The sequence below is a fragment of the Peromyscus leucopus genome, chromosome 22 (genome assembly GCF_004664715.2).
Source record: "Peromyscus leucopus breed LL Stock chromosome 22, UCI_PerLeu_2.1, whole genome shotgun sequence".
Taxonomy (NCBI): domain Eukaryota; kingdom Metazoa; phylum Chordata; class Mammalia; order Rodentia; family Cricetidae; genus Peromyscus; species Peromyscus leucopus.
Genome location: NC_051081.1, coordinates 9,153,188 through 9,169,354, shown reverse-complemented (window position 1 = coordinate 9,169,354; position 16,167 = coordinate 9,153,188). Strand labels below are relative to the sequence as shown.

At 44.8% G+C, this 16,167-nt stretch overlaps 1 protein-coding gene across 1 annotated transcript; it reads right to left on the bottom strand.

Moving 5' to 3' along the window:
• Positions 1–3,063: 3,063 nt before the first annotated feature.
• On the bottom strand, positions 3,064–7,741 carry LOC114685133 (ATPase MORC2B-like). The gene has a single exon (XM_028859750.2). The coding sequence runs from the start codon at positions 6,300–6,302 to the stop codon at positions 3,234–3,236; it is 3,069 nt and encodes a 1,022-aa protein (XP_028715583.1). The 5' UTR covers positions 6,303–7,741; the 3' UTR covers positions 3,064–3,233.
• Positions 7,742–16,167: the final 8,426 nt, after the last annotated feature.

Below are 16,167 nucleotides of genomic sequence, written 5' to 3'. Positions count from 1 at the left end.
CAACTGACAGAAAATGACTGAAAGCTGTTTCTCATGTGAGCTACCTACAACCAGCAGAACTTACCCAATAAAAGCTTACAATGTGTGTATGTGGGAGAGGTGAATAAATGAACTGTAAATTGTCATGAGCCTCATGACCCAGTGCTTTTTTGTTTTGTTTTGTTTTTCAAGACAGGGCTTCTCTGTGTAGCTTTGCGCCTTTCCTGGAATTTGCTTTGGAGACCAGGCTGGCCTCGAACTCACAGAGATCTGCCTGCCTCTGCCTCCCGAGTGCTGGGATTAAAGGCGTATGCCGCCGCCGCTACCGCCGCCACCGCCGCCGCCGCCGCCGCCGCCACCACCACCACCACCACCCGGCGACCCAAAGCTTTTAAATGTATGCCTTTTCCCAGTTCTCTAGCCTACCTTTATTCTCCAGACTGCCTTTCTCTTCTTTTTTAGGTTTTATGTTTGTGCGTGCATGATGCGTGTGTTGGGGTGGGGGCATACACCATGATGAAGGAGTGGTAGCTAGAGGACAATTCTGTGAAGTCAGTTCTCTCCATCCACCTTTAGGTGGGTTCTGGGGATCAAACCCAGACCACCAGGCTTGCATGGCCAGTACTGAGCCATCTCACCAGCCCGCTTTGTATTTCTTTAAAAACTGTTTCTTTTACTGTTACTAACCGTAGCACCTCATGCAGTATTGTCCTAGGACACAAGAACCTGGATGTCTTAGTAGATGCTCTCCAGACTCAGGTCTGTACCTACAACACTATTGCTCACATGGTCCAAAGCAATGCCCATTTTGGTCAGGAGTCTCAGTGTTCAACATTTGTGTCAGGGCAGAAAAAAGGTCTGAACACATTTTACTTTCATGCCTGGCCAATTTTTGTCACTCTTCATCAGAGTCTACCCACTTTGCCTATTTTCCCTTTCTTTTCTTTTAATAATAATTAATTTTTATTTTATGTGTATTGGCATTTTACCGGCATGGTGTATCTGTGTGAGGGTGTCAGATCTTGGAGTAACAGACAGCTGTGAGCTTCCATGTGGGTGTTGGGAATTGAACCCAGGCTCTCTGGAAGAGCAGTTAGTGCTCTCAACCTCTGAGCCATCTCTCCATCCCTATTTTCTCTTTCTTTCCCCTCACTTTGAGTTGTAACCTTTATGACTTCATAGAATGATGAAAAGGAAAAGTCAGTCTCCAAGGAGGGGTAGAAGGAATTAACTTGCTTATTCTTGTTGGCACTGGCCACAGGAGTATGTGGAGCAAGAATAATAAAGCACTTATCAGGGGCTAGAAAAATGGGCCAGTGGTTAAAATTATACAGGTCTTCCAGGGGATCCAAATTCAGTTTCCAGCACCTATATCAGGCAAATCACAGCACCCTGTAACTCTAGCCCCTAGGGAATCCAATGCACTCTTTTGGCCTTTACAGGCACACACACACACACACACACACACACACACACACACACACACACACACACACACAGAGAGAGAGAGAGAGAGAGAGAGAGAGAGAGAGAGAGAGAGAGAGAGAGAGATCCACATACAAATTCTTAAAAATATCCTAGGTGTGGGGAACAATGGACCACACCCTGCCTAGGTGGGATAGAAAGAAGGCTAAATTTGGGGAGGGGGTCATGCCCATCAGCTTAGGGAAAAACCTCTTGGAGAATGCTTCAAAAAAGACGACTCCTGAATAATGGTATTCTCAAAAAGCTCCACATGTCTAATCTCCCTCCCTCTCTCTATTACACCCCCCCCCATACACATAGAGCAGAAGCCCAGAACTCAATAAGCACTTTTAAACCACATGTGCACAAGTGGGGAGAGACATAAAGCTTCTGGGATCAGGATCCCATTGAATAGGAGGGAGAATAGTTGAAGGAATTTGGAACTATTAGATAAAACTCAGCAGCTTTTGTCTTTGTTTCTGATCCTGATTAGTTGTCTGAGGTTGTGCCTGGTCTGGGAGTGAAGGCCTGATGCGCTGCCTAGGTCTGGCCTCCTCACTACTCCAGAGCAGCGTTAGAGCCCTGTGGGGCCCAACAGGAAGACATAGGAAAGCAGCAGCAATGGTTTGCAATGGGAAGCAATGTCCCTGAGGCAGCCACAAATGGAGCCTCCTCCTCCACAGGGCTCTGTCACACGTGTACCTTTTCTGAGGAATCCTTTGGAGGTCAGCACTTGTAATGCCACCCAGTCCAGTGATCTGGACAGTCAGAGCTGTCTTCTGAACCTAGACTCTATGGCAGCCTCAGGAAATCACTCCTTCAGCAGGAAATTGGGTTATGCATGGGATGTTAGAACAGCAAGAATCATCCATTTATCAAGCTATCTGGACATCAAAACAAGCTTGCCCCTGGCCTGCAGACCCTCATAGTCCTGATAAAAGACTAGGGCATCAGGAAGAGTCTTTGTGATGTTGAGCCTGTTGACACACCCTTTAGTTCACCCCCATACACACACACACACACACCCTGCCCCCGCCCACCCATACACACACCAGGTCTGAGCCCCTGCAGCCACACAGGTCTAGGAGTTAGGCCCTTTACCACTTCCATCCCTCAAATGCCCCACTGTTGATCCTCTAGGAGAGAAACCACCCCTGTCCTATGGAGTCATTCCAACTTCAGAATGGCTCTTGTTTCCCTTTGTGAGCTGAATGGTTCAGATTCCTCAACTGAAAAAGTGCAAAGGTTTTGACATTTGCTTAAGTCACATAAAAGAAGTATGGTCTCTGTGCTAGAGAGATGGTTAAGAGCAGTGGTTAAGAGCACTGGCAGCTCTTCTAGAGGGCCTGAGTTCAATTCCCGGCAACCACTTGGTGGTTCACAACCATCTATAATGTTAAAAAAAAAAAAAAAAAAAAAAAGGTAAGTATGGTCTCTTAAAGAAAAAAAGAATACCTGGGTCCAGTAGAAATGGCTCAGTAGTTAAAGACTGCTCATTGCTATCACAGAGGACCTGAGCTCAGTTTCCTGTACCTGCATCAGGAGGATTACAAGGCTTATGAGGTTACTGCTTTGAGGACAGGCATGCACACTACACATACAAATGAAACACAAAGTAAATCTTTAAAAAAGAAATATTTATCAATTCTGGGAGGAAGATTCAAAGAATCAGAGTCTCATTCCCTCCCCAAGGTGCTGTCCTTCATGAACCAAACCAACTGGTGAATGAAACCTCCCTCCTCAAAAGCAGCTGTTCCGGGGAAGGGGAGCAAATCTGTTCCCAGAGTCCCTCAGTCTTCACTGGTGATGAGATTCTCAATGTAGGCATTGAGCTCCTCATCCGTGCCGATGTTTATGTCTTCCTGCACCTTTTGCAAGAGTGCTCGGACATTGGTCTGAAGCTTCTGGAGTTTCTCCTCTGTCTCACGGAGTTTTTTCTGGGAGATGAGCAGGCTCTCCTCAGAGGCCTTGGCTCTTGAGTCAGCACAGCTTTGGTAGGAATTACAGAGATTCTGGAGCCCTGCTTCATATTGCTTAAAGCACTCTTTTAGAGGAAGAGACAGTAATTCTTCTGAATTCATAGCACCCAGCTCCTTCTTGGATATCGAAAAACTCAGGGGCATGAAATAACGTAAGCAATTCCAGAGAATCTGGACCAGGAGGTCAGTGGTCTCATGGTTGGTCTTTGGAGCAGTAGTGTCAGGTTCAGTGCGGAAGTAGTCAGAAGTGGAGGACCCTTGTAACGCAATAGCCTGCTGGCCCGTGGTGTCCTCCTCTTCTTTCACACCCTCTTGCTGCCCATCAGTGCTCTGATATACTGGAGATGGCTTCATCAGCCATACATTTTCACTGCCTTTTTCTACCCAGCAGTCTGTTGGGGTAGTATCCTTGGGCACATCCTCAAACTTGACCTTCCACCATACCACATTCTCACCCACCTCCACAGCAGTGACGTGGCCCTTGTAGCACTCTCCTTTCACACGTACCTCCACGTACAGCCCTTTATCTTTCTGAGCTATCTTGAGGTCCCCTGGATTCTCTTCCTCAGCACTGTCTGAGAGCTCATTTACTTGAATCTTTTCCTCCTTCACAGTCAACCTGCCCCGTTTGCACGACTCCTTCCTTCTCTCCTCAGCCTCTTCCTCATCAGAGACCTCAAGACTCCGCTTATGATCACATAGTACTGGTGATGGACTAATGGGTGGATCTGGCTTCTCCATCACTGGAGTTTTCATGGCTTCGGGGGTTTCCTCCTTGCAAAGGTTGTTGGGGTTGGGGACTACAGATGTTGACAGGGATTGGACCAGAGGAGTCTGGGGTACAGTTTTAACCAGGAGGCTTACCAACTTTGGGGGTGTCTCAGGTGGCTGGAGCATAGCCTCTCTTTGAGCTGACAGAGCAGGAGACTTTGGGTTGCTGTAGAAGGCAGAAGCCCTTTGTAACTGTCTGGGTGGTCTAGGAACATGCATGGACTGAGGTCTTCTTCGGGCATTCTTGTTCACACCACACAACGGTAGTTGAAGACAGTGAAGTCTCTGAGCAGAACATTTAGTGAAAGGTCTGGTGGTCACTTCCAAGGGTAATTTTTTCAGGTCTGCTTGGGAACGGATGGACTTGGTTTTCTTAAGGGCCTTCAGCTTCTTCTGCTGTTGGCGAATTTTCTCTGTCAGCTGCTTCCGTTTTTCTTCTTGTGTCTTTGGAGCCTTTTTAAATATTCCCATAGGAATCTTCTGTTGCAGTTCAAAAGCCTCACACTGGTCCTGCTCAGGATCAAGGTTCATTGAGCAAACCCAGTTGTCTGGGTAACCTTCTTCTACAGCACTTAACTGGAAGGGGAGGGTCCTCCACTTCAGACACAAATCACACTGTATGGTGGTCGGGACTTGCATAGCCCTCCTGCGTTTGAAATGTAGCTCCTCAGATGGGGGTCGGTTCCAGTTGGCAGAGAGGTAGCCAAACTCATCCCAGAACTTAATGATTCCATACTGGGCAATGGCTATGTCCTTCCAGTACTGTGCCAGGTGCTCCCCCATTGCCCGCAGCAGGTGGCGGTACTCCTTGGCATCAGCAAAGTCTTGCTTGTTGTGTGTAGGCTCCAGGACCAAGTAGGGCACATCGATGACTCCAACAACCCCACCACATGTCATGCTCTTTTCCAGCTGTGGACCCACTTTCTCATACATCTTGATCAAGCGGCTGCAGTTGTAGATAAACATGCCATCTTGGTCCCGGTGTTCAATGTTGACCCCAAAAACAAAACTCAGTTCCTTAGGTTCTTTGAGTGCTCGCTGCTTGGCATCCTTGATCCTTTTCTTCACATCAGCTTCTCTTCGAAGGATGATGGCTGTATTCTGGACCTGTCGTAACATCACCCTGGAGACCCGTGAGATGTCTCCACCCATATGTATTTCTAATGCACGAGCTTTGCTTTCTGCTTCCCGTGCCTTCTCTTCAGCAAGCCATGCTACCTGGCCTGCCTTCTTCACCTCTTGTTCTGCCCGAGTCTTGAAACGGCTTGATGTGAAGGTGTACTTCCTGGGCTTGTACAGGCAGCATGAGAGTTTTTTGGTCTGTACCTTGTGCCCGTGAATGAAAATCCTCATCCGAGGATCGATGTACAGCACAGCAGCATAGGCACAGAAGGAGTACCGCTCTGGCTTCATACCTTCTTGGGATATCTCTGCCATCCGGATATCTTTTGGATTTGAGGTGATGTCTAGTTCGGGTTCTCCATTGTCCATGAGCTTGAGATTAAAAATGATCACCAGGGTTCCACTATTCCCAGAAATCTTCATGAACTGGGTCATCATTTCTCCCTCAGTGTGGAAGGGAGAGTACTTGTAGATGAGTTCTGTCTCGATGGCAAACTTTTCCACATTGTCTGTGACAGGTTCTCCTGTCTGTGTATTCCAAGAAGGCAATGGGACTATCACTTCATCAATGCCTTCTTCCTCATGAAAGGTTCGAGACAGGAAGAGGCAGCTCATGGTGTCTTCCTTCTTGGTGAAGAGGATAAAATCCTTCCCAATACGCATTGAGCCCGATTTTAGTCCATTCCCATACCGCCCAATCTGTGTGGACTCTGGAGTACGTTTGCCTGATTTCCCAAATTGGATCACACTGATGGCTTCATTTGGATCCATTCCTGCTCCATTATCCAGAAAACAAAGCATGAATCCTCCTCGAAGGTCTTCTCGCTTTTCAGCATAAATATCTATTCGGGTGGCATTGGCATCTCTCGCGTTATCAACCAGTTCAGCAAGGGCACCAAACAAAAATTCATGAGTTGTTGAATTTGTGTGTAGATATTCAAAGGTTAGTTGAGCCCGGTTAAGACTGTTGTAATTGGCAAATGCCATAACTCCAATAAAGTCTCCACTAACCCACTAACCAAGAAATATATGTATTGAAGCAGATTTTCTTGGGTTCTGCTCAATAAAGTGTTGTTTCGTGCTTCTTAATGATAGATGAAGCAAGTTATCTAGTAACTATCCTAAATACAGAGATATTTGAATCTGAGACTGGCTTTCTTTCTTTCTTTTAAACTTTTCAATGAATATGATATAATTTTTTTTTGAGAGGGGGGAGACTAAACTGCATTTCTAAAAAACTTTGAGTGTTGTTTCCATAGTTCATTTCAGACAACCTGGGTCAAAAGTGAATGGTCCTCAACAGCCACAGAATTGACTGTTACTGTTTTACCTTGACATTCTTTGAGCCATTTCCTGTTTTGAATTTTCTGAGGAGAAGACTTACCAATGTGGAAATCTGCTTCTATCAGGAAATTTCTTTCAACTACATCTTCACCACCAGAGACCCAAGTATCTAGATGCTGTACTGGAGGGACCCTTACCAGAGTAGGTAGTTGTACATCCGGTGTCCTCTTTGGCAACTGATAAAGGTCTTTGGGGCTCCTTACCAGTCTTTCATATTCAAACAAAGACTAAACTCAGCTTGATGTTATATATCACAATCACCACAGGGTGATGTGTGAGATGACCTCACACTGGTCAACAGAACCACCCAAATCTCCTGTGATGGATTCTGGCCTTTCGCCACTCCCCTGCCTGCCTGGGTCCTGTGGCCACTTCCTCGTTCCTCCCCGGGAGGAGTGAGTCTCTGCTTTCAAGGCCCAGACCCAGGGTGTAGGACAGTTACCAGAGCACAACTAACCAGTTCGCGCGAGCTTCGCTACCTACCTGAAGCCTCTGTGTCTCCCTTAGAACTGGAATTTAACCGTAGGCAGCTCGCTTGGAACCACCCGCTGCCTCTGCTTTGCCTCCGCGGAGCGCCACCTGTCGGCTGGATTATGTCACTACAGTGCTAAAGTCTGGACCAGGTGGGTGCTACACCAAAAGAGTTTGCTGCTTCTCTGCCATGGCTAACGTACATCAGTTTCTGCTTTGTGTCGTTTAGTACGCAACGCCTTGGGCCTTATTTTATTAAACATTTTCCTTCTTAGGTTATCTGGGTGACTACTATGCCACCTGTGTGTGGATGCTTGCGGAAGATAGCAGGTCCTCTGGAGCTGGAGTTACAGACCTGGATGCTGGAAATCGAAGTCAGTTTTCCAGGAAGAACGGTAAGCTCTCTTCACTGTTGAGTCATCTCTCCAGACCCAAACTCTGGCCCTTCTTTAGTTCTTTGAACAAGATGTCAAGAACCTGGATAGACTAGCACAGGTGCTATTAGTAAGAGCGGACCAAGGAACCTATTTTTGTTGTTGTTTGGTGATGAGAGTAGTGTCTGGCTCCATGTTTTTACAATTAGCTAGGCAATTTTTAATTAATACGGGATCCTTGCTGTGATGTGTGTCCCAGAGATTATTGTTTGCTGGTCTGGTGCCTGTGTGTTTTGGCATTTGTGGGTTTGGCCTCCAGAAATCTAAACTAGAAACGGTGGTATTAAGCCATTCTAAGACCAAGAGTGGTGGTGCACGCCTTTATTCTCAGCATTCAGGAGGCAGAGGAAGGTGATCTCTGTGAGTTAAAGGCCAGCCTGGTTTGCACAGCTGCAGAGTGAGTACCGAACCAGCCAGAGCTACCCACTGAGATCCTGTCTTTAAAAAAGGAAGCCATTGGCCGTTGCAGCCTATGACACATGACACACAGCATGTGGGTTTTCTGTGAGCAAGGATGGGGAGGAATAAAAGGGCACACAGGACATTGAACTTTGGGAACTATAAAGGGAACTAGAGGTGACAGGGGATGGAAGTGACAAGGCAGGAGGATGACTAAAGCACTTTATTTAAAAAAAAAAAAAAAAAGAAGAAGAAGGACTCCAGAGATGGCTCAGTGGTTAAGAGCGCTGGCTACTCTTCAGAGGACCTGGGTTCAATTCCCAGTATCCTACGTGGTAGCTCATAAAAAACATCTGTAATTACAGATCCAGAGGCTCCAACACATTCTTCTAGCCTCTAGGAAAGCATCCACGCGCTACACATATATACATGCGGGCAAATAAACACTATACATATAAAATAAAAAAAATTAATGCCACAATAATATAGAATACCTTGAATACTATTTAATTTTTAGAACGTTTTTGTATATGGGTGTTTTGCATGCATGTGTGTTTGTGTACCATGCCCATGCATGATGCCCCAAGAAGCCAAAAGAAGACCCTGGAAATGGACTTACTGTGACAGCACACACAAAGCCTGCGCAGGTTCAAGCCAGACAAAATCCCAATGCTGAGAAGAGGAAGTAAGAGATGGGGAAAAGATCCGAATTGTAGAATTATGGTCCTGTTTGTGTTTGAAAGCAGTTCTTATCATCTTTCCATGTCTGAGCAAACAAATGCCATGCATGGATAATGCTGAGAGCTTCAGTGATAGGCTGTGAATGAATGTATTATGAGACAGAAAAAGGCAAAATTAGTGTTTATTAAATATGATGTGTAACAGTAGGTTGTACAGACAGAATGGAAGGTGTAGGGTTGGAAGTCTTTTATAACAGTTGAGGAGGATTTATTAATTTTGCCTCATAGGTCATTTGTTTAGGGCCAATATATGAAGGGACAGGCTGATTTTCCTCTACCTTGTCAAGCAGTACATTTTACACTACCAGTTGTCTTTCTTGAAACTGGCCATTTGGGATCCAGTATCATGGATCATTTGGAGTTAGGTGCTAAATGTTTTTATTAAGACATCACAACTCACTGTGTCTGGTTATTAAAGTGTGCGGATTTTTGCTTTTATTTTTGGACTTGTCTCTGGTAATTCTAGTTTCTAAATGGCCATTTCCTGAGCAATCTAGTTCTAGCATGTAGTGTTAATGGAGTTGAAATATAATTTCTTCTGTGATGGGTAGGCTTAGGCAAACTCTTCAGTAAGTAGTCTGAGGATTACAAGGTTTTTTCATGTGAGAACCTTAAGTTTCTGTGTGGGTGAATGTTAAGGTGTTAAAGTAGAGTTTTGCACATGGAGATGAATGAACAGCAAAACAGGGCAAACCCTCAAGTTACACTCTCCAGTGTTGCTGCCTCAGAAGAAGGGGATGATTCGTTCATCTGGGTCAGCCGTTGTGCTGGTTCTCAAGCATGGGAAGATTTTTTTGTTTTTGGTAAGATTTATCTTTATTTTATGTGGCTATGTATTTTGCCTGCATGTATGTCTGTGCACCACATGAATGCAGTGCCTGAAGAGTGAAAAGAGTGTGTCAGATCATCTGGAACTTGTCTGTTGTCAGTCACTATGTAGGTGCGGGGAACTGAATCAGCACTTGCTGGTGCTCTTGCAAAGAGCTGTTAACTGCTGAGCCATTTCACTGGCCCTTGCTTTGTTTTGGGGATAGTTCCATGCATCATATGCTGCCCTTCAGCTTTTGACCTCTCTGCCTCAACTGCCAAGTAATGGGATTACAAACCTGGATCACTGCGCCTGGTTCTTTCCTTATGACTTTGGAATACCCTATGAGCGAGTTCCCATGTTCACTCTTCTTTCATCTTGATTCCCTTGCATAATATGGCTGGCATGTCACTCTGGTTTCTATGCATATTGAGTAATTATATTCTCTTGTTGGGTTTTTACTGTTTTCTAATAGAAAAATATGTAGAGCTAATATTTATATGTTTTTTTTTAAAACTTTGGGTACAAAGCCAACCAACCAGGTCATTCCAAATTCCTGAATTGTGTCCACATCAGATCCTCCCCAGATCCCCAGTCCAGGTGGCCCAATCTGCCTTAGGTTTCCCTTCTTTTGAATTTAGGAGACAACCCATGGAACCCTGTCTAGACTTCTCTAAGCGTTTGTCTGTGACCACATTTCCAGGAAGAAATAAGAAAAGCCCACTAAGTACATGAATAAAAGAATAACAGCTCTTGGAAAGACAAGGAGAAATTCTGTTTAAACAGCATTATCTCCATTGGGCAGTGGTGGTGCATGCCTTTAATCTCAGCACAAAGGAGGCAGAGACATTCAGATCTCTGTGAGTTTGAGGCCAGCCTGGTCTCAAAGCGGGTTTCAGGACACAGAGAAACCCTGTCTCAAACAAACAAACAAACAAAGCCATTAATCTCAAGTTAGGGTTGTAGCTGACTTTGCAGAGTACTCCCTAGCATTCATGAAAGTCTAAATTCTATAACACATAAAACTGGGCATGGTGTTGAGGCAGTTAGTTTTTGTCAACATGATACAAATAGTCTTTTGGGAAGAGGTAACTGAATGAAAAGAGGACATGACTACTCCAAGATGTGGTTGAGGAGCAGATTTTTATTGTAGATATGGGGCAGAGTACAGCCAGAAGCATCTAGAAGAATCCAGACAAGGAGAGAAAATAGTACATTGAACATGGTTAACAGACTGAACCAGGCCATGAAAAGTGTTGGGGGAGGAGTGTTAGACCTGAGAAAAACCAGATCCTTGACTGTTTGATTAAAGCAAGCTTTATTTAGAACTGGCCAGCTGGCTGTCTCTCACATTCCAGAGAGCAGCCTCTCATTAGCCTTTGAGGCCCTTTTATAGAGAAGGGTTAGGGTTGATAGAAAACAGCTATGGGAAAGTTGGCTGTTAGAAAGGAGGCATAAAAATAAGTGCAAGAATACATCACGTGGAAGGGGAGTCATCAAGGTGTCCGGAAAGACACATTTTTGAAAGGCAAAAGGGCAATCACATCACAGATTCTAGAGTTTAGCAAGGCAAAGGGGTGGGCAAACACCATGGGATCCTAAGTACAGCGCAGGCCAAAAATCGTAGTTTGCAGGATGCCTTAGGCTTAGGAAACGGAAACTTATTCTTGCGAGGTATGGAGACTTGATGACAATGTATAACAATGTGGCTCCTTAACAACAAGGTGTCTCCTGTTTTGTTTCACAGCAGGGAGAGCAAGAGAGAAGTGCGAGAGGGGCTAGTGGGCCAAGGAAGGGAGGGGAGAGAGAGGGAGGGAGGGAGGGAAGGGGAGAGAGAGAGAGAGAGAGAGAGAGAGAGAGAGAAACCTGGAAAACCAACACAGCACAGGTCTGGACTGGCAGGATTATATTGGAATGGAAAGCTGAGGGAAGCGAAGCCCCTGGGCTAGAAAGGTTTAGGGCAAGGGGAGGGGGTGAGAAGAGTAGAAAGGAGCCCGGAGAGTGAACCTAGAGGCCAGGGTGTGCTTTGGCATGCTAATATGCGGTGACAGACTTGACTGCATTGTTGGGAGTTAGGGTGGGGTCTGGAAAGGTTTGAGGCTAGAAAAGCTGTTGAGTACTCAAAACTTAATTGGCTGCTCCATGAGAATTTGGAAGGCAAGAGTATTGAGAGAAACGCAGACAGTTGAGGCTTGGCTTGTGAAGTTTGAGAGGGAAGCAGCAACCACCAGGGCAGTCCATGTGATATTTTGAATTGATAGTCTGTGGTTTCTGGTCATCTGGGCTGAAGAATCAGTGACTAACAAGAGACCAGTACCACTAAAATGAAACTTTTGCTTTACTAGACAGATGATGCTGGTTAGCTGACGTTGACAAATCAGCTGCAGTTAATAGAGACCAACATCACTGAAGTGAAATATTCTGGAAAGAGTTTCTTTGGGGTCAGAGAACAGAATCTGTGGTTGTGAGGGGGCTTGTGAAAGATGAAAGGGTAGTAGAGGCCATTGGTGAAGGTAGCCTTGTAGTGGAGACCCTAGGACTGAAGGGGTGACGGAGAGGGTCAGAGGCTTAACACTATGTAGAGTCCCTAAAGAGATGCCAGAAGGCCAATGGTGAAGGTGCAGCCTTGGTTGCAGTGGAAACCCCAGCATATTGGAGGTGCCTGAATTAAGACAGGATCACCAAGGACAGCAGCAGGTATGGAGTGAAGTTGACTTGGGCTAACAAGACAAAATGAGTGTGCTGTGGATGGCAGAGCTGGGCAAGTGGAGCTGCCTAAGCCGTTTGGAACCCAGAAGATCATAAGTGAGTCCAAGATGTCAGACAACAAGTTATTGACATTGGTTCCCATGGTTTTGCTTTGATTTGTTTATAGTTGTGCCTTGGTACTTCACTTTTGAAACAGAAGTATAGAACATATTTTGTATTGATATGAGTTTACAATTAAGAGAGTTGAGATTATTATTTATTTTTAACAGGATTAATTTATTATTTTTATTTTATGTGTATAAGTGTTTGCCTGCATACATCTAGAGCACCATCTATGTGCAGTAGCATGCTGGGAACTGAACCCTGGTCCTCTGCAATATCAGCAAGTGTTCTTAACCACTGAACAATCTCTCTATGCCCAATTTAATTATTTTGAAAAATGTTTCCGTAGCTGGGTTTGGTGACACAGGCCTTTAATCTCAGCAATTGGGAGGCAGAGGCAGGCAGATCTCTGTGAATTTGAAGCCAGCCTGGTCTACATAGCAAGTTCTAGAACAGCCTGGGCTACACAGAGAAACTCTGTCTCCAAAACAAAACAAATACAAATACAAACAAACAAACAACAACAACAAAAAACAAAACCAGACTTCTTGGGGCTGAAAAGCTGGCTCAGTGGTTAAGAGCACTGACTGTTCTTCCAGAGGACCCGGGTTCAATTTCTAGCACTCACATGGCAGCTCACAACTGTCTGTAACTCCAGTTCCACAGGACCTGACACGCATGGCAAAACACCAATCACATAAAATAAAAATAAACAAATTAGAATTCCTTAATTATTTTTCCAGTTTTATTTTATATGTATGAGTGTTTTTCCTATGATTATATTTTCTTATCACTGGCATTCAGTGCCTTTGAGGCCAAAGAGGACCCCAAGTCCCATAGGACAGGAGTTACAGATGATTGTTAATAGTCATCTATGTATTTGGAATCAAACCCAGGTCCTCTGTAAGAGCAACTAGTGTTCTTCAATTTCTATCCCCAAGATTTGAGAAATTTAAAGCAGTAGGATTCTTAAGGATTTGGGGACTTTTAAAAGTAGATTATTTTTTACATTACAAAATAATCATGAGACTTAGGAGACAGGGTTATAGTTTTTAAGATTTATTTTTATTACTTTTAAAACTTATTTATTTACTAATGATTTATTTAATTGTGTTTGGTTGGTTTTTCAAGGCAGTTTTTTTTTTTTTTTTTTCTGTATAACAGCCCTGGCTCACTCTGTAGACCAGGCTTGCCCAGAACTCACAGAGATCCACCTGCCTCTGCTTCCTGAGTGTTGGGACTAAAGGTATACACCACCACTGTCTGGCTAAGGCTATAGTTTTTTAGTGATGAATTTATGTGTCAAGTTGATAAGGGATAGATTATTATAGCTGATTTTAATGTCATTTTAACACAAATTAGAATCACTGAGTTGGGATGCTCAATTGAAGAACTGTCCTGATTGCCTTTACTGATATGGGAAGACCTAATCTGGCTGTGGACCGCATTTTCTGGTAGCAGTCCAGGGGAAAAAAGGTGTCAAAGGAAGATTATTCCCAGCTCACTTGGCCTTTTCTTTTGATGTTGATCAGATTTATACTGTTGCTGCTGATTCTTTCACTGATAGCAGAACCATGGTTTCCATTGGAATTAAGGACCAGCAGCTCACCAGCTATGGAGGCTTGTGGGCTGAGTTGTCAGCCACTAGACTGTCAGCCTTTCCAGGAAGAGACAGCTACTGTGGCACTACTCTGACACACTCAGAGGCACTCAGCCTCAAGGACAGAGGAACTACTGGGTTCCTAGCCTGTCAGGTATGACTCACCTATTGTAGCCATTTCAACCTTAGTTGCTTAATAAATTCTTATAACACACACACACACACACACACACACACACACACACACACAGTCTTCCCAATGGTTCTGTTCTTCTAGAGAACCCTGACTAATACAGTGATGCCTAGCTGTAAATGGGGGGAGGTAGAGGCAGGTGCATCAGAAGTTCAAGGTAACCCTTGACTACAGTTTAAAACCAATCTGAGATTCACAAAATCCTACCAAAAATAAAAAGAAAGAAAGAAAATAGAAGAAAAAGAAAGACACCATTATATCAAGCAGCCTGTAATTCTAACAGTCAGGAGACTTCTACTAGAGAAGTGCCATGAGTTTAAAGACAGAGTGGACTACATAGTGAGTTTTAGGCCAACCTTGGGTACATAACCAGACCTGTTTCAGATGTTCAAAAAAGGGGAACCCAGGAGAGCTTGAGATGTAGCTCAGTTGGTAGAGTGCTTGCCTAGCATTCAAGAACTGAATTTGATCCCTAATATATACTGGGCATTGTGATGCACAACTGTTATTCTAGCACTTGGGAGGTGGATGCAGGAGGATCAGAAGTTGAAGGCTATCCAATAGCATAGAGTCCAGCTTGGGTGAGGTGAGGCAGTATATACCACCCCTCACCCCACACACCATTTAGGGTAAAAGGTTCAGGGAAAGAACACACTGACCCTGACTTGACCCTAAGACCAGGGCCAAGGAAAGAACACCAGAACACTCTGACCCTGACTTGACCCCAGTGCTAGGTCCAGGACCCCAAGCCCAAGATAGAGGTCAAAGGAAAAAGATCCTATCCCTGGTTTGACCCTGGGCCGCCTGCCCCCGCCCAAGATTTATGACCACCATCCACCACTTGACTCAACATTAATAGCCAAACAGTGTTTCCTATCCTTCCATATATTCCCACCAAGCTCATTGCACATGCTCAAAACAAAACACAAAAAACACATAAAAGCCTTCCCTTCCATCGAGCCTTCTGCTGTCTTTCTTCATGGTCAGAGGCAGCTACCATGCCTACCCCCCACCCCCCACCCCCACCCCCACCCCCATAAATCCCTTGTGTGAGGTTTGTTACATGATGTGACTTTGGTATTCATTGGCTCTGGACTGCTACGATACCCTTGCACTGGAAAAACTATCCCCATTTATAACCACCCCCACTTCTGGCCAGGTACAGGACCAAGCAGTGTTGTGAAGGACTGTGTCTGGAATTTCATTTCAGTAGTACTCAGGCAGTTAAGAAACAGCTTTTCTTTTCTTTCTTAAATTATTTATTTATGGGCTGGAGAGATGGCTCAGAGGTTAAGAGCACTGCTTGCTTTTCCAAAGGTCCTGAGTTCAATTCCCAGCAACCACATAGTGGCTCACAACCATCTGTAATGAGATCTGGTGCCCTCTTCTGGCCTGTGGGGATATGTACAGACAGAACAATGTATACATAATAAATAAATAAATCTTTAAAAAAATTATTTATTTATTTTAGGTTTTCTTTTGAGATAGGTTTCTCTGTGTAACTGCCCTGGCTGTGCTGGAACTCTCTTTATAGATCAGGCTGGCCTGGAACTCACAGAGATCTACCTGCCTCTGCCTCCATAGTGCCTGGCTTTCTTTTTGTATAAGAAAAGCTTAGCCAGTGAGCTGCTTTTCTGGTTCCAGGCTACTGAGGCCCTGGTCCCAGAGAACTGGGCTTTCAGGAGGCTCCATAGAAGCCTTCTAAACCAGTCAGAAGGACTCCTTTTTTGGTGCCATCGTACAGAGGTTCTGGACTGCTCAGCAGATCTTTGTGTCCTGTCAGGCTCAAGGAGCTAAGGAACGGGTGCTGGTACTGGTGAGTTTGAGTGTAGGTCGCCCTGACAGTAGGAGCAGCTGCGATGGTTCCCAAAGTTCTCTCATCCTTCCCAGCTTAGGTGTCCTGCCACCTGGAGAGTGTGGACCCAAAGTCTACAGCCAATCAGAGCATAAAGGCTGAACAAGGCATCCAATCAAAGTGAAAGTGAGAAGAAGGAGCATAAGTTTTACAATTTGTGGGTGCTGTTCTAGGGGTCTGGTTCCTTGTCGCCTGTG